The sequence below is a fragment of the Varroa destructor genome, unplaced genomic scaffold (genome assembly GCF_002443255.2).
Source record: "Varroa destructor unplaced genomic scaffold, Vdes_3.0 BEIS01000007.1, whole genome shotgun sequence".
Taxonomy (NCBI): domain Eukaryota; kingdom Metazoa; phylum Arthropoda; class Arachnida; order Mesostigmata; family Varroidae; genus Varroa; species Varroa destructor.
Genome location: NW_019211460.1, coordinates 3,064,156 through 3,087,912, shown reverse-complemented (window position 1 = coordinate 3,087,912; position 23,757 = coordinate 3,064,156). Strand labels below are relative to the sequence as shown.

The 23,757-nt window shown below is 39.0% G+C and overlaps 1 protein-coding gene across 29 annotated transcripts in view; it reads left to right on the top strand.

The window, feature by feature from the left end:
* LOC111253847 (galactosylceramide sulfotransferase-like) overlaps window positions 1-23,757 on the top strand; it is a 56,005-nt gene that overhangs the window by 26,666 nt on the left and 5,582 nt on the right. For 15 of the 29 annotated variants that reach the window (XM_086975952.1, XM_086975968.1, XM_086975957.1 and 12 more), the window contains 2 exons: window positions 8,314-9,463; window positions 23,602-23,732. In XM_086975952.1, the coding sequence (XP_086832078.1) occupies window positions 9,443-9,463; window positions 23,602-23,732 (152 nt within the window). In that variant the 5' untranslated portion in view covers window positions 8,314-9,442. Of the gene's footprint in view, window positions 1-5,692; window positions 6,570-8,313; window positions 9,464-23,601; window positions 23,733-23,757 lie in introns of those variants that run through there. The other 14 variants (XM_086975977.1, XM_086975975.1, XM_086975973.1 and 11 more) reach the window with 4 other exon arrangements.

The following is a 23,757-nucleotide window of genomic DNA, read 5'->3' as shown; positions in this document are numbered from 1 at the left end:
GATGGACAGAAGTAAATTTAGCCTATCGGAATTATAAAGCAGTAACATAATCAAGGGTTCCGGATCGTGAAGCATCGTTGGCGTTTCAAGCTACCTTTGAGACTCTGAACGGACACTATGGTTTAACGAACGGCAGCCGACGGTATCTCTATATTTTTGTATAATTATTTAATCTGCACCGGAAATTACCCTTAGCTAACTAAATTTTCCTATTTAGGCTTAACCGCGCGACAGTGAGACGACTCAAGCCATTACGACTCGTACCTCTAAAGGGATGTTCGATCACTTTGCCAATAGTTATAATCCATCAACGTTAGTATTTGCGATGGCATACATGTCGAAATCGAACAGCAATGAGTAACTGCCACAAAAACTAAGTATTTTTTTTTCGGTAATCGACAGAAAATGCCGTGAGCTAGGGATAAAATCACGTGTGTCCGTATACACTGAAGTGTTGTAATTCATTGCTCGTAGTAATATGTATCACAAGCATGTGAAGGTAACAATGTGTTATGGGCAAACTCCATTGATACTGAACATCTTCGAATTACTTCATTTACAACATCTTCATAAAGGCTTTATTATACAGTGCAGTAGGCTGCATTTGTTCGTACGTTCCCAACTTCGTAATTTTAACTCAGCTTATCAAATCGCTCAACTGCAAGTTTATACCTTGCAACACAGGAAAACTTCATTTTCAAAAAATGTCCCTAATCGGAGAAAGAACTGTGGTCGATGGCCGATTGAGTTGCAACTGGCTAGAGGGCAGGACACCATTAGTAACGGAGTGGCAATAACAAGCTTCAAAGACTAATGAAATGATGTTTAAAGGGTTTGATCAGCTGAACCCGCTGGCAGCTATGTGCATATGTTTTTTTCGTTTACAGAACAATATCAACTTTACTACCGCGTATGGTGTCATAGGCTTGTAGAGGACTTTTAGAAGCGGGATTTTTGTTTGACGTCAATGCGAGTTAGTGTTACATACATATGAAACAACTGCCCGTCATTACACCGATTGTTGATGCCTGATAATAATGGCATAACGTATTTTTTTTTCTTTTTAACAGAAATCTAATAATGCGTAGATGCGTTCTGTTACTTAAAAAAGTTATGATTATTGATTAAATTTGCCTAGCTTAAAATCAAGCGCCATTCGAACTTTTCATGCTTCTGAGTACAACTTCGTGAGTGTAAATATCGTAAACAAACAGCCGAAGACCCACAAGGTTTCGGAGGAATTAGTGCCTAAGTTGCTTCGTAGACATAACTCAGCGTATATTAGCGAGAACGTCGCTCTAAACTATTGCTGGTGAGGCCGGCTTCTATGTGTCTTTGCGAAGAAATAAATACTGAGCTAGGAATTGATACAGATATATCGAACGCTCTCAGTCATTAATGGAAAAATTTCAAATCCATTTCGGTGAGAGCATTAACGAATGGATTGTTTAAAAATATAACTGTTTATAGTTGTGCCATTTGGAGAGAACGTAAGTTCCGAAGTAAATTGGTGTATACAATATAAATTCGACGTGTCGAAATATTGTTACCTATAGATACATATAGAAAGTCAGAAAGATAATAAAATGACAACAAACAATCAAAGCATTAACCTTTTGAATCATATTAACAGTAATTTATTTAAAAAAGCACGACATTTACCGACATTACCCGAGCCGCTCCACGCGAACGAGATGCGGCAGTTACAAGAAAAAAAAAACGCTCGCTCACTCACTCCAACCGTGCAGAATGAAGTAACAACTGCTGAAGTCTACTTGGTGTGCGTACGACCAAACCAAAAATCATTCGTGAAACTTTACGTACGCGCCGATTTTACCTATTATGTCCGTTATAATACGTACATGCAAGTCCGTATACGTTTGTCTCTGTATGTGCTATATAAGTAAAAAGTTGATATTGATGCTCATACGACTATAAGTTAGCGTTAGTGATCGGGCTCTTTGTACGGGAAAGTTGCTTGTTTAGTTGCTGGCCTCCGAAGCCAGCCTGTCTGATAGCGCGTGAATCAGTCAATCTGTTTCTCATTAATTTATGACTAACCAGTTAAATAGATCGCTTATGGGACTGTTCTTGTCTGATAGCGGCAATAGCCCAAAGACGGTAGTTTTGTGCTTGTCGTGACTTACCTGTATGTTCCGTGTATACGCTCGTGTACCATCAACAAGTACCTAGAGAGCTGGATTAATTGGGAAACAAAAAAAAAAAAGAACGGTTATGAAACGAAGGTAGAGAGGAAACGAGAACGGGCGCATCTATGGTGGCTTCAATGAAATATTTTGCCATAATTGATCATTTACTAGGTGCAGGCATCATAGCGTCATCAAAGTCGAACGTCAGTCGTGCTCAAAAGTCAATATTTAACAAATGTTCATGTTAACCGGACGCTGTGTGGCTTCGGGAATCTATTATGAAAAATTATACTTATCTCAAGAGAGGAACATAATTATCTTGCTAAGATAAGCAATAGGTGCGTGCAATCTGTTTAGTGTCATAAGACTTGGTAAGCCACTTCAATTAGGGCTCAGTGATTGTTTAATAAAGTTCCTGCAAAATCTTTGAATACTTCCTAATGTGTTTGAGTCGTATGGGTGGGCACTGAAACAAAATCAATTGAGTTTCTAAGGCCTGAGTCAGGTCGTGGCTGCGTAACACGAACAACTTCCCAGTTACAAAGTCACGCTAGGACAGATAGAACGGTACAATGGGATCTTCAGTGAGACCAAATAGCTCTGTAATCGTTCTTTTATCGTAACGCTTCAGCGTCGCGAAGTTGTGCTAGATCTCTTCTGGCTTATAATCGTTGTTTATAGCACAAACAAAATGTTTTCTGCTATCTGAGAAGGTCGCTGACATAAAATGGGCAAAAGCCATTAGAGCGTCGACTGACGTCACTGATGGCCATCAGGAAACGTTCTGATCGGTTTATTACTGTGCCAGCGTATCGAGAGACAGCATTCTTCATGTGCTGCCTTTTTATCTCTTGATCGCTACATTAACGCCATAGACTAATCGTATCAAAAACTACGTCCGACACTAAACTGAACTCGTACTCGTATTAAATATTTATTCATGTAACTTTTACAGTTAAAAAATTAACTGAATCAAGCCTCAAGGCCAGATTAATCAACTTAATCAACATTGATACCATTCAAATAGCTATATTTCGACGAGTCTAAGTACAAAAGATCATCAAAAAATGTTTATATATATATATACTTATCAGGGCTGCTTATCAGAGCAGGCACTCGTTCATTCGTTATCAAGAAGTAAGTTAATTGTTTTTTAGAGCAGAACGACAAGATCATCATGGCTGAGAGAAATGCGTTATTTTCTAAATTTAAAAGCTGACTATCCATATTAGCCAGTTTTTTTTTCTTTTTTAGCCAGAATAGACAGTCCACACTCTCGCTAATTTTCGTGTGGCTCCCGAGAGGTCCTCGTATTTTAGATTGCAAATGTTTGAAAATGCATTAGTGTGGCTAAAAAATCATTTTTGATATACCTGGATTTTTTATCGCTTCAAAGATAAGAAGAGCCAGTTCGGTCGTCTAGATAACGCCTAGTATTCTATAGATTACATGCACTTTTTTTTCAACTTTTACCCCTATTGGATTATTTTATACTTGAGAACCTTGCTCTGAGAACCTTACCGTAAAATTTCATTCCGCTAAAATGTTTTGTCTACAGTGTGCATTTCAACGAGTTTGAATGCTAAAAAAAAGTTGCGATGATTAAAAAACAACTAAGTGGTTTGGTTATTGAATTAAAGATATGGTGGCAGTAAGTAATTGATAGTTACGTTTTGAACGAACGTGACCATCGTCAGAACTGACACTTCTATATGGTTTAACTTTGTTTAATCAATCCTCCGACTCTGTATTGATTGCAGCTTCATCTGTTGCACGAAAGTATCTAACGGTAGAAGCAGCTAGGTGGATGGGAAAAGTTCTACGATGGGTCGTACAATGATAGCACTACTCTAAGTAACTGTTAAAAAAAAACCCACACTCTGTAAAAATATGCGACACGGGAAGAAAATAATCAATATTCCTGACTAATGAAGATAATTAAATTGATGAAGTAACAAGACAAAATGATTGAAGGTTACGCAATGTTTTTCTATTAGTACGTAGAACTGGTTAAAGTGCAGGGTCTTTAGATGAAGTCTGACACTTTCTGCTACCTAGCAGTTAGCTGCAGGCCAATGGATTTAATATTGATGGTAACGAAGGAATACTAAATAAAAGAGCGCTATAAAAACTCTGATGGGCGAATTTCTCCTGAACGCTGTAACAACACACTGAACGTATGGGAGTGTATTAACATTTTTTGCTGCCATTTTTAAGTAACCCTTAGGAACACCCTCTCATTTGTCTAAAGGATTCTCGTTTGTCAAGACGAGGTCTATCAGCAAAAAACCACTCCGTTTTTATTACGCATAGAGGAGCAACGCGATGGAAAATTGAACGCTAGCGAAAATATGGCGTGTGTTAAGTTGCCAGGCCGCCGTACGATCGTTCTGTTCCTGCTAGATTTCTCGTCCCGATGCGATCATTTTTGACACAAAATATTTGGTCGCTGTTATAGTTATATTTTCTAGTAACATGTAGTTTTTCACACTTCAGTCACCTGATATATTCGCTAGCTCCTCAGGAGTCTCTTCTGAAAGTTTCAGATAATAGGATTATTCAACATGCTTAGTTAGGGCTGATCGAAAAACAGAGAGGCATCAGTACTAGCGAGCTCTATACTGCACGGACTAGCGTTCAGTCCATGTTACTGTGCGTAACAAGGCCATAGCCAGTTACGATAATTACTAATGCTTTTATAGTACACATACATACACACACCGTATATATTATTGTAAGTGAAATCTCTTCCATGTCAACGACACTTAGAACAAGGAGACAAGTAAATGTATAGCGTTGGAATGTACGGTAGTACGGTAATGACCGGCTGTGTGTCCTTGCGTGGTGGTACGCCGGGCTGATACCATACGCTCAAGGGAATCAAACGAACATCACTAGACGACGGCATAGCCAAATAGCTAGAAAAAGTATTACGAGTGTCTGGCACGAGCTTCTTTCTCCATTGAATTATTGACTGATTTTATAAAAAGCAAATCAATCAGTTCATCAACAAATCGGACCAACGTGAGCTCGTTAATATATTATGCATAGCTTCTACTTTTTTTTACGTTTCGTTTAACTCGTAGTGTCTAGGTATTTCTATAATGGACCCGAATCAGCGATACTTTGGACACTGCCATCAGGTTCCGCTAGTGTTCAGTAAGTTATTGAAACTTGTACTTGATTGCCACACACAACAAACACACAAGATGTATCTATTAAGCAAACTTTTGCATAGACAATTCACCTGTCACAGGCTATAAGCATATTAGTGGGCATTGGCTTTAAAATATTTTATCTCAACTAGATGAAAAGCCCAACACTAATTAATTGAATTAAGTGGTCCAAGTCATTTGGAATTGTCGGATATTAAGTCCCAGAGTAGACAGTTCGCGTTTAAGCCAAGGAAACTTGATGGTATTATTTGAGATTACACTAAATACTACTATATATATTCCATTTAGTGAAATCAGGCTATATGTTTCTTATATAAATTTATATCAGTTACTGGAACTACTAAAAAAAAAATTGTTCTAGATTTCATCTAAGCTATAACAAGTTGAAAGGAGCAAGTTGAACCTACATTCAGCTTGGTAGCAGAGTTCATAAATCTATCAATAGATATATATATAGCATACGTTAATGATACTAAGCATATGTTTCGACTTTACGCCAAGAATTGCTTTGAATTAAGGACACTGAGGCGAAAAGTATAGGACGTGTGAAATCGAAGCTAGGGCCTTCGGCTTTTCAAATTATTGGAGTAAGTACAATAATATAAAAATATTTTTTTCTGTTAAAAAATGTGTCACTTTTTAAGAAACCGATTTTGCTAAATCACAACAGCAGTGTATGGACAAAAAGAGCTATCTATGTATCTGAAGGCCATTTCGTGTGCAAGTATGATGCGATGCTCATCATATCTTTGTTATTATTGTCAGTCACCACACCTAATCTCTAAGTGTTTTTTGTAGTTTTCATACGCTTGTATTTCAAGCTAGATTCTGTAAACTGAATGATAAAGCAGTGGTTTTTTTGAGAAAGGTGACTGGGACTGATTTTCGTTTGATGGTTCGTATCTCAGTGAATATGGCGGTCGAAGTAGCTCTGCCATGTGAGCGGCAAGGCAACGAAGAATATGAGCGGAGCTCATTACATTCCTGAATAGCTCATTGCACGCACAGTGGGTAGTGACACGCCAAGATAAGCGGGTATACATGCGCCACCGTTACGGACACCCCGTAGGGTACAAAGCCCCCACTTCTCTCCCAATGACAGACACGGCATGAACGCAGCGATGCTACCGAAAACAAGTCCTAAAAATGGAACCTACGAATGCGTCTGACATCGGCTGATGTCATCGAATGTTGTCAGTGGATACCCAATGTACTTGTTGCGAATAATCAGTATGGATAAAAGGTAACTACGAGTCACCTAACGCGCGCCGTTGCAGAGGCTTCAACGTGCGCGGGTTCTATATTACGGTTCCACCAAAGACTCGTAATGCAATCAGTAACATGACGTCACGTTGAATTCTATACCTTGTACTTTGCCCAGCTGGCAACTAAAATTCGATACTATAGAATCAGCTACGGTTTCGGAAGTCAGATAGAGACAGTTTGCTTTTCAAAAATCTGCCTTCGTCGCTTTTTAAAACCATATGTATATACATATATAACATTAGTCTAAGCAGTCCATTTCGTAGCGTTGCTAAATGGCTCCAATCAATGGTGTATTTCTACGATGTCCTTTCGTACGAAAAAACCAAGCAAGATCAATGGACCGGACGGCTAGCAACATGGCGTATGGTTCTAGAATTGTAGATCTGCTTTTTGTGAATTTCAGCAGAGAACTGAAGGGCGCCCAGTTATGCTAGAAAGATAATATTTCATGACTCAAATCTAATGATTCAATATACAAGGCGTGCCAGCTAACATAAGACCACAAATAAGAATCGATCTTTTTTTTTTATTAAGCAATAGTTGTTTTAGAATTTCCTAAACAGACTGTGACTTGGCGTAGCAGTTTCAAAGTCTACTTTGTTCCTAATATATATATATATATATTTGCAGTAAAAAGTAACTGTGGCCAACATGTTCGTAATCATTTAAAGGTTATGAACAAATTAAGAAATATTTAAAGACTCTTTCTTGTGTCGTGTCCGATGTGGGACGTCGGCTGTGGAAATCAGTTGTTTCAATTGTTAAGCGGCTGTGTACAATTGCATGGTCGAGCATCGAAAGTACGCTCTGGAATTGACCAGAGTTGAAAAGTATACGGCTATTATATATTATATTATTAACTAATGACGCTTAATTTGCGGCAAGACGCTTAGGGGCTGTGTTTTATATACTAATTTTCTGAAAGTATTGTTGAAGCTAGAGGCGCCATATTCTATATAATTTGTAGCACAAGTATTTATCCGATTTAATTCTGAAGGTAATGGCTCTAAAAAGTTTTCGTCAATAGTTTCTAACGCACTAGCGAGTATCATAATTATGCACCTAAATGAATCGTTTATTATTGATATTCCTTAGATACGTAGTTAGGGGTTCGGTATACGTAAAAGATGCTTCCATAGTGCCGTCCAAGGGAATTTTATAGTCAGAGGTTTTACGAGACGGGGTTCGGCCAAGAAAAAATCCAACATAGGACATTTTGGCGGTTTATACGATTGACGAACTATTACTACGTGCTATTTCAGCATTAGTTTTTGGGAACTGTGTACAACTTTTAGCCGTTAAAACAATAAATTGAAGATCAATACAAGGAGTCACAATTTTGAATTTTGTAATGATTATTATTATTTACCGACTTTCGTATTATAACGTTGTTTTCTCAGTTAAGTTTTATAGCCGCCTCACTTGTTTTAGGGGTCATTTCGGGCAGAATATATCGTTCAGACTATAAAACTAACGAACATAGCTTGCAGATGGTTCCAGAATCCTCTATTTTTTCTTTGATAAGGTCTACTCTCGTGGCTTTCTGTGTCCTAAAAGCCGGACGATTAACTATCTATTGGAAGTAGAGTGTAAATGAAGTATAACTGCCTTAGCTGTAGGAAAAGCAAGCTCGTATTAAAGTTACTTCTGTTAAAGTCGTTAGATATAGGTGGTAGCACATTACTAACAAGTCGTTTCAAATCTGATGACACTGCTTACAGATTATCACCGGAGTGTCGCAAACACGAATAATGGATGGTAATTGGCCTCCCTTGAAGAAATTTGGATTTAAGCACTTCGACGTAAGGTCATTCTTTTGCGGAGACATCTGCTCTGGCAGTCGTAGGGACGATTCGTACTCAGAAGCAAACATTCTATCTGTGCCAATATATGGCTCTAACCTCGAACCTGGTCGTATCACGGCAATAATTTACCAAGTAGTTGCTAGCAGCGTCCCAGTAACGGCATCTGCAGTATTGCAACTACAATCTCGGCCGTGATAGAAGCTCTGGCCTTCACACCGACACGGTGCCACTTACTCAATGGGTTAGAAGTGGGCCTGTGTGAGCTCATGCTTGGTTATCTTTTCACATCTCTATAGTAACATCCGATGAAGAAAAACGCCACTCGAATACAAATATAATGTGTGTCACTTCGGTTCTCTTTGATCGTTTTGTCGAAGTATTGGAAAAGTACCTATACTTGAGTCGATAATCAGCTTGTTTCAGTGCATTGAACCGGATTTAAACCTTTCCGCGCTGTTTTTCTCGAAAACCATTGTTTAGGTAAACGGGAACGATTACAACAGAGGCAGAATAATGGCTGCAATATCTACCAAACTAAATAGTTACTGTCATCTATGAAGTGCTAAGGTTCCTATGAACAGGCCTGTTTCTTTTGTATCCCGTTGGATAGCCTACAATAAAACATTATTGATAACAAAACGTGACGTCGGTAGACATCAGTGATTAATTCACCAAAAGATAGCTGTCTTCAATATTAATGAGTCTTTCGCTGGCCAGTTCTTCATCTATAGAGCTCAACTCAGTGTTTCACCACTGTGAAGTACAGAGCGCTTTTTGAACTGATGATTCTTGAATAGAACATTATAGATTTCCCCATCGTAAGATTCAATTGTATCATTTCCTGTACAGTTTAAGCACGACAGAGCACTATACAGACAGATATATTATGGATTAAAACGTGACCCGAGATCGACCAAGACAAGCAGGTTGAAATAACAAAAAGAAGTAGCCGGAGGAGCAAGTCAATATTCGTTGAAAAAAATTGGTCGGAACAACGACGACGATTAGGAGTATTCGGCTACCGCTAAACAGCCAAAGATTCGCCATGAGCCCCTTCATGTTAAAGGTACGTGCCCCGTTTCTCCTAATGCAATAATTAATTGTATTCTCTCCATAGTTTCCATTGCTATTTACTATAGAGCTAGGCCAAGACCAGACTGTTACTTTGTTTAGTTTATATGGTATATGTTGATCGAAGCATGACTACAACAGTAAGCAAGGTCATCCAGTAATAAACTTTTTAAAATCCGCTAGTGTAGTAATCACACTAGAGATTTTCCAGGGCCTTTAGGACTGTGTATTAGGACAGCAACGTCTATTTTAATCTTACGCTGTCATACTTTAAAATGTAAATAATCAAATCGATTCTCAGGCGATAGACACAACCTGTGAAGTTAAACATTTGTTTATATGTAAAACTTACTGAATGATATCTTATTTTTGGGCACGAACGACGATTGACGAAAGTTGTTCCCAAGCTGCTTGTCGGTAGTTTCTCATTTGGCTCTGCGTTCATCTGCCTTGCACACGGTTGATAAACTTACTTAGACAAAGGGATTTATAGGTCTACATACGGCAACATCAAACTGCAACCGGAGGCAGATATCAGCGAAAAGAACGTAGAGTGCGCCGATTTGCCCCATGCTGCTAACCTACGGTCTATCGCAACGAAATTCGCTGCTTCTTCCCTTTGACGTGAATAGGTTTAGAAGTATTAATATTAAAATTATATCTCTTCTTATTGTTACAATTGAAGTGATATGTTTGACGACCAACATGCCACAAGCTTTCATCAACGCCTAGCAGATAAGAAAATTCATGTGATGAATCTGTGAAGGGTCAAACTGTGGAAAAACATTTCACAAAATAACATGAGTTTGTGAGAGAAATGTTATACGAAAGGCTCCTGCATGAAAAAGACTAGTAGAAATCGAGAAGATCTATCTTAAATTCTTCCACTAACAGGTCTATTTTTGACAGCGTATGCTTAGAGGCTTCTGCATATATATTTTTTTTTAAATTAACCAGTTTCCTTTGTACTATAACGATGTGCATGAACCGCACTCTCAAAATAAGTTTGGTAATAAATAACAGTGTACATTGAAATTGATTTAGGCCCTCCCGCACAACCTTCCTTGTTTCTGTAATGAACTTTTGAAATTGTTGCGAAACATACGGAGTATGTTGTTAGATTTTCAAATCACATCAAGAGACTTCGGGAAAAACCTGTTTATTCAGGCGATTTTCGCAAAAAGCTTATTAATTGCTATGTAAAAAAAAGCTAAAAAAATTGAGCGTCTTCAACTTTTTTATATTTCATTTAAAGGAAGTAGAACAAAGCTAAGCCAATCTATAACCGTATATTTGGGCGCGGATTAGATGCTGAAGCCACTTTCATGCTATTTCCTTGAAGGATCCACCTGTAGCTCCATATGACAATTTTCTTCAAAAAGAAAAGATGGCAAAAACGATAACGTCGATGTGACGGTAAGCCCATCAAGTATATAGGTGGACATACGCATGTGCGTGTGAATAGGGTGTTACCTTAAAGTTGTGGCCTTAATATCGGTATTGATGCTCCAGGGATCTCATTTTTTTATTTCGCTTACTTACCGTCGAATGTGTATGTATCGTTATTCAGCAGCGCATATCGCTTATATTTACCGCTATCAGACAATTGCTTGTAAAATGTAATTCAGTAACGCTCGACGAGTCAAAATAAAGCAGTACGATATGCCGATTTTCCTATAACAACTCTGTCATACAGGCGATCCCTCCTTCCCATAGATTACATATATTTACTTCAAGGTTTTCTAGTTGCTTGTTGCTTCTTAACCTTCGAAAAGAGAAAATCTAGAGGGTTATTGGGCTCCTGGTATGTACCTTACTTTGCGGTAACTGATACCAACTCCGTTTGTCCAGCGCCGAGTGTCAAAGGCAAACGCCGCGAACGAAGGTGGCTGTGCTTCGTGCTGGTATGAAGCACAATCCATACTCGACGATCATAGGCGTGCATGCATGTCTCTGCTATGAAATATTAGATTGTTTACGATGCTATACGATCTACGCTTTGTCGATATTACAGATAAAAACCTGTATGCAGTATCCACAGAAGAGGTATAGATTTACTTTTCGAATTTTTTTGTTTGCAGCCATTGAGCGTGCTGCACGTAGTTATATTAAGTTAGCCGAACTGTTAGCTGTGCTTCTACCCACTGGAGGAACTTCTAGAACATGTAGTAATAAGTGCCACAGCTTCGACAATTCATTCGGCTTTCATGTATCAATAAAGCAAGCCATTTAATTATTCGATTCAACTAAACTGAGACTAATTTATCCACTAGTGATCCTTTTATAAGTGTTTTACAGATACTGAATATAAATGAATAAAGGAAAATTAATAGAAGTACACAAAAAATACAATGCTAGAAAAATGCAAAGAAATAGTGAACTAAATAAGAATTATGGGCGCATAATTTTAATGCATGAACTACCATGGCTGGCAAAATAATGACACGCAACATAAGTAGATTATCTAGAGACACGAAAATCATTTCAATGTTATGCAGTTATTTAAACGATATCCGTGTCTAGCCTTAGCGTAGTTTTCAACCCACGTAAAAATTACCGGTGTTCATAGAGCACAGGTAGATAAATGACTTTACTGCTACAAAATGGGGGTTACAACGAAATGACCTTGCCTGTGAGGGAAGGTCATTATTTCAGGGGACTGCATAGTAGGGGAAGAGAGTGCGAAATAGGGAAATCGGTAACGCTGATACTGACGATGATGATTAGCACAACGAAGTTGGACTGGGCCCTACGGAGAAGATGGATGGTGTATCTCTATTATGCTCGCGTCTGACAGACGCGGTAGCGCTTCATGCGGTTGGCATTAGTAGATTAAAGACGAAAGTCTGAAGGGCGTCGTCTGTGTGAGCATGTGATCCGCGTCCACGTGCCATGGGACGAACAACGTCTTCTACACATCGCAATTCTACGAAATGGCATGCACACATTGAAAATGGTGGCCAGCTGCTCAGTCTTCAGTAAAGGATTCAGGGTTATATGGAATTGCCAGGCAGCTCCTGCCGATCACGACACGTTCATATAATAGGAGAAAACTCCTTCTCTCCTTCGGCCTGTCCATTAAAGACGCGCTACTCGATTTAAAACAAAAAGGTACCTAAAGCTCACAATTGCAAAATGTCACCACATCGTCGCTTTTTACATCTGCGTTTATTTTTTTGTTCTTAGCTTCTATTGCGCACCGCTTAAAAGCTAATTCCGACCGAGTCGCAGCAGCGACACGGTCGGAATTAGCTTTTAAGCGCGCTAACACCCTAACTTTATAATGTCTGCGAACAAAGAAGGTTATTATTGGCATACAACTGACAGTCAGCCCATTGCCCAACGGGGGCATCTTATCTCGACCTTTCGACACTTGATCCTCATCGTATCTCGTGGTTTGGAGACGGTAGCGGTTGTTTAGCTGATGAACACCACGCCATTTATAAAGACAACATAGATCATTGACTTGCTCTCTCATAAATTTACATATGTCCCATTTAGTACATAATTGGTGTTAATGATAATAATTATTCATTCCTAGGCGTCGTTCCGTTGTGTGAGAACTATGGCAAACGCTAGGTCTTTGCCACTAGCGTATACCTTCGTGGCCATCAATCCACAGCTGCAGCTATCGCCTTTGTCACACAACTGCTTACTCACTTACCTGCTCCTTTCTGAAAAGGTCTTACCTATTTTTGTGTAATGGTTTGGATACCCTACTTAGGTTAGGTAGTTAACGTGATCCAAAAATTGTGCTATCCTTGTATAGAAAAAATGGCTATGTGTTTTCCCTGATTTCGGTTGACTGTTTAGCTGATCAACACGCTATCCTTTGTTGTGTACCGAATTACATTGAATACGCTGCAAATCCTTAATGTGAAGGCTCTTGTTCGATTGCAACTCATCTTCACATTCAATGAACGACTATTATGCTGATTATTTCAACCATTCCCATGACAGTTCATTGTTACCACGTATACTGCTTTGTAAGTCGATAAAAACCATCCCGGCCATACTCCCGAAGCATGTTTATTTCCGCCTTTTCGCTATCCTCCATTTGATACTCGATCTTTAAGTCACTCAGTGATTTCATTCTGTATAGGCTGCACTGCGTCTTTTTACCTAATATATATAGTACACCTATAAATATGTTGCATTTTACCCATCTTGAACATGCTCCTTTTTCTCAATGAGCTCACGCAGTGTCTGGCATCTACCCGACAGTACTACACAAACTCTGCCTTTCTCCCCTTCGGACTTCGTCTATTCAGAACAAGTCGACGCCACTCAGCTTTTGATACTGTTTGTTTTACTTTGAATCCTTATTATTACCAACAACAGCTACTACTTTGTATTTGATTCGCACGATGGTGACAGATCTCATGTTGCCAATTCGTTAATAACTAGCAAGAAAGTGTTAGAAAACCCAGACCCTTCGTTAGCTATTAGCTCTTCATCTCACTACATGGTACCTTTATTTTTTTTTACTTGACAAGCCAACTCTCATTTTTTCTTCTTTGACGATGGTGCCATCTGGTGACCATCTACTATCGGGAAACGACTTTGGGTGCCTCAATCCGACATGCCAGGTCAAGCTGCGCAAACTTAAACGACTTGGTGAACGATAGCCCACAACTCTTCTGTTTAGTGGCAGCACATAATCAATCATCCTTGTGCTATGACATGTAAGGTAGTCACTGACTAGTGTGCATAAAGCTAGTTAATTATCGTGGAGTGCTTCCCGTCTATATAGTACTGATGCGTTATATTAAAAACGCTTATGTCCGTGGTAGGTTAGTGGGTAGGTAGTAGGCTAGTCATTAGAACACATTGTAGTCCAGGTAGGAACCCGGGCATAGAGACAGCCGTCTCTGTACTGGAATTATGCCTAACGGTGATAGGGGACGTAAATAAAAAACATAAATTAAACATGCAACTTACAGTAATTTGGCGCAACTGTACTTACAAGTAAAAATCCATTTATCCTTCTTATCGTCTGCAGATTGTAAGATTTAAACGAGCCTCTCAGGTGACCAGCTCGACGTTTTCTATCGTCAAAACTCCAGCTGTTATTTTGCCGTATTTAGCTATTAAGCATTACTTTAGTAAGGTAAAACAAAGTGTGCAAACAAAGCAAAGAGATCAAGATAGCCGGGATTATTTACTTGCAAACCAGCTATCTAAACAGACAGAGTTCTATTTGATTTGATGCGAATATGTGTATATTTGTTAAACATAAAGTGACGCTTTTCAAGATATATCTCGCTATATTAAAATTGATAGCAAAGGATACACATGCACTTAGGTCCTAAAAATATCGACGGAACATGCTCATAATTACATAGTGACAGTTTTCGTTCGGTTTAGGACTACATCTACGCGTACGGCCGTATGTATGATAAAATCTGCGATAGAAAGGAATTAAAGTAGGAATTGAAGAGGACCGTTGGTTTGATGTGGCCAGTGTGACTTTACTGGTACGAGCACGTTTGCTAACAGGCGATCGAATAGGCGAAAGGACTGTGTCAAATGTAGGTAGGGGCCGGCGCTATAGGTTTTGGGCCTCCTTAATAATCGGAAACGCTTGTTATCGCTCCGTATCTTGTTGAACCTCCCTGTCCCCTCCTTTTCCATCCTTCTTTAGGTGTTTTTGCCCCTTTAACTATCTATGAATCAGTTAACTAGCTGCTCGCCTCAGTTTTGATGGATGACTGACTAAGCGAAGAACCAGGCAGTCGACGAGATTTGCGACCTGCTTAGGTTTACCTTACGTCAATCGCTCCTCCATTCAACATAAGATTACTAGACTTCAAAAGCAGAGGCAGGGCACCTCAGATGTCCTCAAAACAGGCTCGTAAATAGAATGCACCCGGATAGATACTCAGTCACTACACGAACAGAATTCATATACGCAAAACTGTCGGCAATATCGATGCCGTAAGCATGCATAGAACCCAGTTCCACATGACTAGTAGTTTGATGTGTGATTCAACGACAAGATAAAGTCTAGACATATGTCAAAAAGACAAAAATAAAGTATACATTAATTGCAATAAGTAAGGCAACAGAGTAAGTACCGGATTAACCGGGTGGATATATACTGTCCCAGCGATTTTTTAGTAAAGGTGCCACTCCTAACTTTATTTAGCATTGCTGCCACTATTGAATTTTAATTCCGTGAAAGGGTTAGCCTGATATTCCTATGAAGTCGGCAACGAATCTAATCGTACTAACAGTAGATCACAGCGTCCACATGCAATAGAGTCTGGAAGATACGAGAACTTCTTCTTGAACTTAATGAAGTTTAAGTACAGCAAATTATTTTTGGCCCATTCGAAATAAATGGCTGGAACTGGTCTAGGAGCGAAATAATCCATTAGCCAAAACAGGGCTCTAAATTTCATTCAGCTGAGATCAGCTCGACTCGATTTCGACGCATCGTTATTGGACGTTTGGCGGAATAAGGACCCAAAGTTTTGGATCCTATCCGTTTGGAAGGCCACTATGCGTCAGCTTTATTCCACGGCAGAACTAAAGTCACAAGTAGAGCGAAGCCGATCGTAAACTTCCGTTAAAAGTAGAGTCTTTTGCCTATGATACATGCTGCAGCTTTCGTTTCCTCAATATGCTAAGGTAAATTATTAACGAATCTTACCTAAATTGCAAATTTTCTATTTGACCTTCAGTGTGCTATAAGCTATCTATAATATAGTCTTTAACGATTTATTTATTGATGACACTATATATTTTTTACATTAAAAACATGTGCACACTGTTTTGATTACTCTAATTTTAGCTTTTATTGACATATAATTAATATATAAATTGAAAATAGATCCCATCTAAATTGTATAGCTTTTCCTTTTATCACAAAGGCTCAAAATGATTACCGTTTAGGTCAATATGTCGCTGATAATGGTGGGCTGTTTATTCGCAAACTGAGAATTTTCGTTCAATTGAAATTCTTAAATCTTCCAGTGTGAGCAAAAGTCTGGCGAAGACTTCACAAGAAAAGGTCCATTCGGGTCCGTGGAACAAGCAAGGTATTCTATAAGACCTTTTCGTCAACCCTGCCTATTTAAAGGTTCCTCATCAAGATATGCTTTAACGTCACGATTGCAGTGTGCAGGTGCTCCCTTCTGTTATCAATAAAAGTCGTCGTTTTCATTAAAATTTTCCGGAATCGACAGTAAAACAGATTCTTGCAGTAAATTCAGGTAAATGGCACCGGCCATTGTACTATCGAAAAAAAACAATGATTCTATTAATCTTTTTACTTGCAATGCAAGTGCTGCTAAATTTACATAGTAAACACATGAATTTACAATTACCTAGTAAATAAAATTACGCCATTTAATTAAATGTAGCTTCATTACTCGAAACAGTCTTCCTTAAGAACGCTGCATCCTGCTCAGATTTTTCGAGGTAACACTCGCAGAATTTTTTTCGGTCCAAACAATCTTCATTGATTGCATGTACCATTACTGAAATGTAACTTTTCTATTTACAATATTTTAAAATATGATAGATGCTAAATTTGCTGATGCCAAACTTATGATATTCTTTGGATATCTGGCGATAACTTTTCAATATCCTTTTTTGGCTGGTAAAGCCCGTTGACGTCCTTTGCCCTATAGATACTGTGAAAAGTTCCAGTTTCGAATTTATCTTTTATCTGGTGAATTATAAAAACGTAAATGGACCCACTTAAAACTTCCTTGTACATCCCTGCCCGATTTCTTAGTAAGTATATAATCTCAACAAAAATGTCAAAAGGTCTTGTTTGTAAGCCTTATTTCCTCAGCAGGTTTTTATTTTTATTCAGGTAGAACTAACATTTAGTTAAGAAGTTAAATGTCAGTGCTACTTTTATAAAAAAAAAGAAACTTTTACCAACCGCGAATGATTCAGGGTGACTGTTCAGCCACGATGCGCCTATTGATAGACTTCGGAATAATATTTTTATTATCGCTAAGCTATGACAGCCAGGGATTATTTTTTTCCAAATTAAAGTGCCATAATAATTATTATCAGTTCAGAGTATTGAATTTCTCTCTTCGTAGCCTGTATGGATAGGATATTGTTGATTTACAGTTTAATATTGTTGACCTGTAATAATCAGCATTTAGAAATTTACCATGCTTCAGGTTGTCGCAGTTGAATGGCTCAACGGTCCAATAATGTACTTACATGATTCGTTTTGTGTTGGATATGTATTTGCGCGTCATCTTCTTTGGTCAGTAATTACACCCATGTATACTGTTCAACGAGCTCCTAAACTATTGATATGTTCTCTTGCGCTAACGAAGATCTATTTCTATAAAAATCTATGTGCCTGACTCAACCGTCTAGTATAATTATGTTTGGGGTTTACTCTATGGAAAGGACTAACGTTATCATATCTGGCTGAGGAAATGGGTAAGTTAGAATTTCACTATGTGAATAGATGTCATTATTGTAGAGGAGCTAATCTATTGGTTTTGGGCTGGCTAATAATTTTTATGCTAACAAAAGTTTTTCTATACCCACTAGTGGACGGATGTTGCCGAAATTCAGCGCGCTGTACGTTTGCACGCTACGATATGTGTGTGTGTGTGTGTACGTGCGCCAGCCGGTAACTCAAACATCTGCGTCACTATCCAAATGAATTAAAACATGACAGCATATGGAAGTTATTTTTAGCTTGTATAAGCAATCATCCTTACATTTTCTTAGCAGTACTATTTTCTGAATTCTCTATTCGGTTATGGTTATTGCTCATTCGTTATAACTGACACTCTATGCTACACCCACGATTGACGGGAATGACGATATCCAAGATTTCAGAGCCGCAAATCACAAAGGCGTACTGTACATAGAAATCAAATAGTATCAAACACGCTTTCACCGTAAATATTTATATAATTACCATAGAGTGCTAATTTTACTTTTGCGCAACGGCATCAACGGGTTACTATAACCGTAATATGTATCGTACGCTACACTGCTCAGCTATACCGATGAACTCACATGGAGAGATACTGAACGTTGTCAGTTGTGCTGTATGTATTGAATTGCTGCTAAGCGTTCGCGCGTCACGTTTAAATAAGAGATTTAGATGCAAAACAACAATGACTCTAAAAGACACAATATATTCATAGGATACAGACACTCTGCATGACATAATGTCGCAGGCTACGGGAAACGATATGGATAAGGATCGGTCTTCAGATTTACTGATGGACTCATGCAGAAAGAAACGGATAGGTAGAGAGATCTCGAAGAAAAAACGGACTCCGGGGGCCGGGGCCGAAGTGCGTGAGCCCAGCTGAACCTACTGCCTGCGAATGTTTGTGTTCATGGCAGCAGTAGCGGACGGGCTTGGCCCTAAACGCCGCAGTCTGTTTGCAAGGCCGATAGGGGCAGTACTGCACAATTGTGGTCAACGTTAGGGGACTTTGCATTGAAGGGGGCAACATTGATTTGGGGTCGAATGATCACTTGCTTCAGAGTCTGCGCTAAGGCGTCTTTATCAGGTTCAGTCAGCCATGGGGAGCCCTTATCACGCTGCAACTACAATCGGTTGTTGTTATTTTTAAGGTTTTATACTTAGCGTTGATGCTGCTTCGAATCTACCAATATTTTAAAGGGACTTCATCGATTTAGAGTCGAATGGTCCCCCGTTCCACCGCCCGAGCTGAGATACGTTCATTGGGTCCAATCATCTATATTTATCGTCCTGCACTCAGTTCGCGCTGAAATTGCTTTGGCTGTACATATACTGTAATTGTGCAGCAAAAGCTATCAAGCTTTGCGTAAAGGAAATAGATGGCTTACGAATTTGAATCTCAACAAGATTCTTTTTAGTTAGTCAGCTTCTTTTGAAATACTACTAAATATCTACTATAAATGCACACGGGGCTGTGTGATTCGGTTGATGTTCCTTTAAAGCTTTAATTTGAATCGCCTGAAGTACGGGTAGACACCCTCACTCTCTGTGCGCTTCTTGTCTCCCAGCGTCAAAGCTTAAGTACTGGTAGCGTTTCCCTAATACGGTTTTCGTTTCTCCATTGGAACGGATAGCATGAAGCAAGTCTGCACCGCGTGAATGAGACATTATATTTAAGAAAACTGAGTCTAGGGTGGATGAATTGAAAGGGATATTTAGCAGGAAATCAATGCACGGATTGTTGTCCACGCTGAACCCTGTATTTCTAACACACCTCACGGAAAAGTTTTACTAGAACTCGACTGTAATTCATTGAGTGAAAGTTAGATTTGCGGCGCGAGTCAGGCATGTTTTTACGAACAAAATAATGCTACTCACACATCTATATTATTTTGATTATACAATAATATTAATAACCTGAGTGGTACTTATTGCATATAACACGAGTAGAACCAAGGTATTGGGATTTCATTATGAAGCATCTTTTCGTGCGGATAACTGGTTGCAAAACCTGTAAGCATGCCTCGGTTATGAAATTATCTGGGCCTTCAAAGGAAAATGAAAACAGCCTAAAGGCACTGCTGAAGGAAAACGGCCGACCCACAACTACAGAGATATATCGCTACTTGGATTTGTCACGAGTAACAAGAGGCTATGCTCCTACACTCATATAAAGACGAGAAAGAATTATTTTACACGGCACGCCTAGGTTTAGACCTAAACCAGATCTCGATCTAAAAAAAACATGACTTGGGTTCGGTAAATGACCAAAACAACAAGGCGGCCTACAAGGAGATCTATGTGACTCAGTTACATCCAGGAAACGAGGCTGTTCAATGAAAAGCATTATATAGATAAGGCAAGGTAATCGTTGTCATTCCATTTTCAATACAAGGCCAAACTATACGCAGCGAAACTAATTCGAACTGCTCTGGCGGGGCTGTTGGAGCATGCTCTTGTGTCAGCCATGTTTTTCGGCTTGCGAACGGATTATCACCTTTTCGGACTACTAGCGGGGGGTGCTCATAACGGTACATTTGACAATGTAGAAAGTCTCGAAATCTAACTGACGATAGTTGTATATCACCCTAATATTTCTACTTCGTCGTAGAAACCAGAGTAAACCAAATCAACAATCGATTATCCTTTGATGTCTGCCCTGATTTTTTGGATGTATCACTATGTTATTATCGATCTGTATAATATTTCTGGTTAAGTTGGACTAAAATGAGTGTAATAAGCTGAGTGTCACATGCTTTGCCCGTAGTCGGCGTGCATGCTTTGTATGTAATGTGTATGCATGTGGAACGGAAGAACAGCCGATGTGCATTAAGCACAAAGCATCACGTAAGGTTTGATTGTAGCATTTGTTAGTCCATTAGAGTCTCGTACTAATTTGATTAATGTACGTTTTTTCACTTGTGGCTCGGTGTTTCCTCTCCCAGTAGGTCCTGTGGATAATTATACGTAACAAATATACACGATGAATTGCGTGCAACGCTGATACGTGATAAATGTACAGGATATAATCAGGGTTTAATATGATGATACCGTTGTATTCATTCTTAACAATGGTTTTATTATAAATTGACACTGTCGTTGCTGTCTTTTCATTGAAAACTGCATACTATATATGTTACGTAGTACATCTTTGATCTGATGTCCAATTTATGTATTACCACCGATGATATCTGTCCCTCAATTCTGACAACGGGGTCATCCCGGATTTACGCGTGTCTGTTAGATGTCGGACCGGCTGGCTCAAACGTCGCTAAAATTCGATTCACGCACGCCTCGAGAACATAATCAACACCACGCGAGGCTTCTCGAATATAGAAAACATTTTCTACGATCTTCCCTTCCGAATGTGTGGTTGTATGCTGATTAAAACAGAGACATTCTACGATATCCAATCGAGACGAAGCGATACTCATGGAAACTATTGCATTGTCTGCGTTAAGTGTAAGGCCTGATGGATAATTGAACGCAAAATCTCATTGTTGTGCATCGCGAGTAAGTTGGTTTGGTCCTCGCTGTCCTATTCTAGGTGTATAGAGTTTTCAGCCCCTTTGATTAGGTTTGACGACACTGTATCCACCTACTGCAGGAAGATATTAATGCTGGCGAGCCAATATGCACCAGGCCTGGTCAAGCATCACGGCATCGATGTTTTTTCCCTCTAAAAAAATATATGTTATAGTAAGTCTAAAAAATAGGACCAAGCGGAATTATGGTGGCACTTGGTCAACTCAGGACTGGGCAGTTTGAATATAAGGACAAAAGGAAGAATACAAAAAAATCTAGTAACTGTTGAATTCCACAGGATTTCTATTATAACCTACATCGAATAATTATTAATGAATATATCACAGCAGATACCTTACGATTTCGAGTGTTTCTAGTTACTTGCAAATGATTCATTAGACCGAGGAAGTGAGAGCCGCTTGTACTTCGAGTTAGGAACAATAGACCTTAAGCGGTACTCACATCTCAAAAAAATCATGCGCGCTAAACGCGTGTTCTCGTGGTAGCTTGGCAATTAATATTTTTGCCTGCTAATCGTAGGGATGCGGTGTGGTGTTGGTTCGAACCCGGACATTGACATGCTTTGTCCCGTGGTGCGACCCAGCAATGTAAGTGAATGGCTAACTGGGCGTAAAATTAGTAAAATAAGTAGAGGCGTTGAGTGTAAGTAAACTGTAAGTAAAAAATAAATTTGTGTAGAACGCAATGTACCTTGGGGCTACAGGGTTTTTTCATTTGTAAAAAAAAATATATATATACTATACAAATTAAAAAACAAAAGATTTCACTATAAACCATTAGATTAGTACCTAACCATTACTAATGGAACACAAAAACATAATCGGAGCATAACTTCAAAATTAATAACATGTTACTATAAATAAAGAAAAACAGTATTTGCCTACCCTCAGAACGAATAAGCAATGCATTATCTACGACAAGGTTATCGCAGACGGAAAACGTTTAACCAATATAATTGTCAGAAAAGGAAGTAATAAACTAGAGCAATATATAAATTAATTGAAACTTTCAAGGCCAAATCATTCAGAATAACATCTTCTATTAATTGTCCGCCAGTTTTCCTCTATATTTGTACCCTAACAAATACCTACTCCACACAGCACCGTATAGTATTTATCACGAGGCAAGGTACTCTAGTCGGACGTAGAAGTTGATCAGATCGCACAATAGATTTCCTGCGATCAGTCTCCATCTACCCGTACATCACACACAGTGTAATGTTGACCAATTTCTTTACCTGCTAACGATTACTGCAATGACTAAGCAAATAATCCTCATCAGAGATCGTAATGCGTTTTACCGTAACAGAAGAAAAAAGCAAATTTCGCAGTTAGTTTTAAATAAAATGTGTCTTAGTGGTATGTTTAGGACAAGCAATAACGCAGCAGCATTAGCAGCAATCCGGCCCGGACGATTTGGTTCTTTTTTCTTGGATGACAAGGTATGGCCAAAAGAGGCGCGGAATAGATCATTGTTTGTAAGATGGAAAACAAGTCAAATGGCTGGGAAAACGTAGCGGCATCATTCACGATGGGCCGGGACACTCTCTCTTAAGGATAGTTATAGATCTACTACAAACTGCGATTACCTTGACAGGCACGAAGCGCATACAATACATATATAGTGCTTAACTAGTCAGCCATGTGGTGAAACGTACCCCACACTCACACAGACTGAGCAGGCAATTGTTGCGCGTAAACTTCCGCCTACATAAATCTAAACTTTCTGTCCAGTATCGCATTACAGTTAGTGGACAACTCTCTAATAATAATAGTAAACTGAACGGTTAATAAAGAAAGCACCTTCTTGAACACCGGGCTTAAAGGCTAAATAAAGTGAGGCCACAATCGTGACACATCAACAGTTATGGAAATGAACAATAATCACCACCGTTCTATGGTATGCTAGGGTCGCTTTTCGGTTAGTCCATCGCCAAAATATAACGCTCAGTATTTGTGCTAGCAAGTAAATATATATATAATTTCATTTGGTAATCTAATCTGAACCGTACTCTCCTGCGAGTTTGAGAACAGAGAGCATGTAACTTCCAACTGTTGTGCAGATGCTTAGTTAGTTCTAGTTGTTCATTTACAGAATCGATGCATATGTCAACGTATGAAAAAAACGCCGCGACAATAATGAGAGATTTATCATTTCAGACGCTGCTGTGTCGTTGGAATGTGACAACTCTCGCGGTCTTAGCTTGTCTTGTGCTGATCTCCGTGTTGCACCTGCAACAGATGCACTATGCCAGTTATCTTGCCAAACCCATCTGGTATCAACAGCAGAAGTAAGTATCTGTCTACTTTAATTTC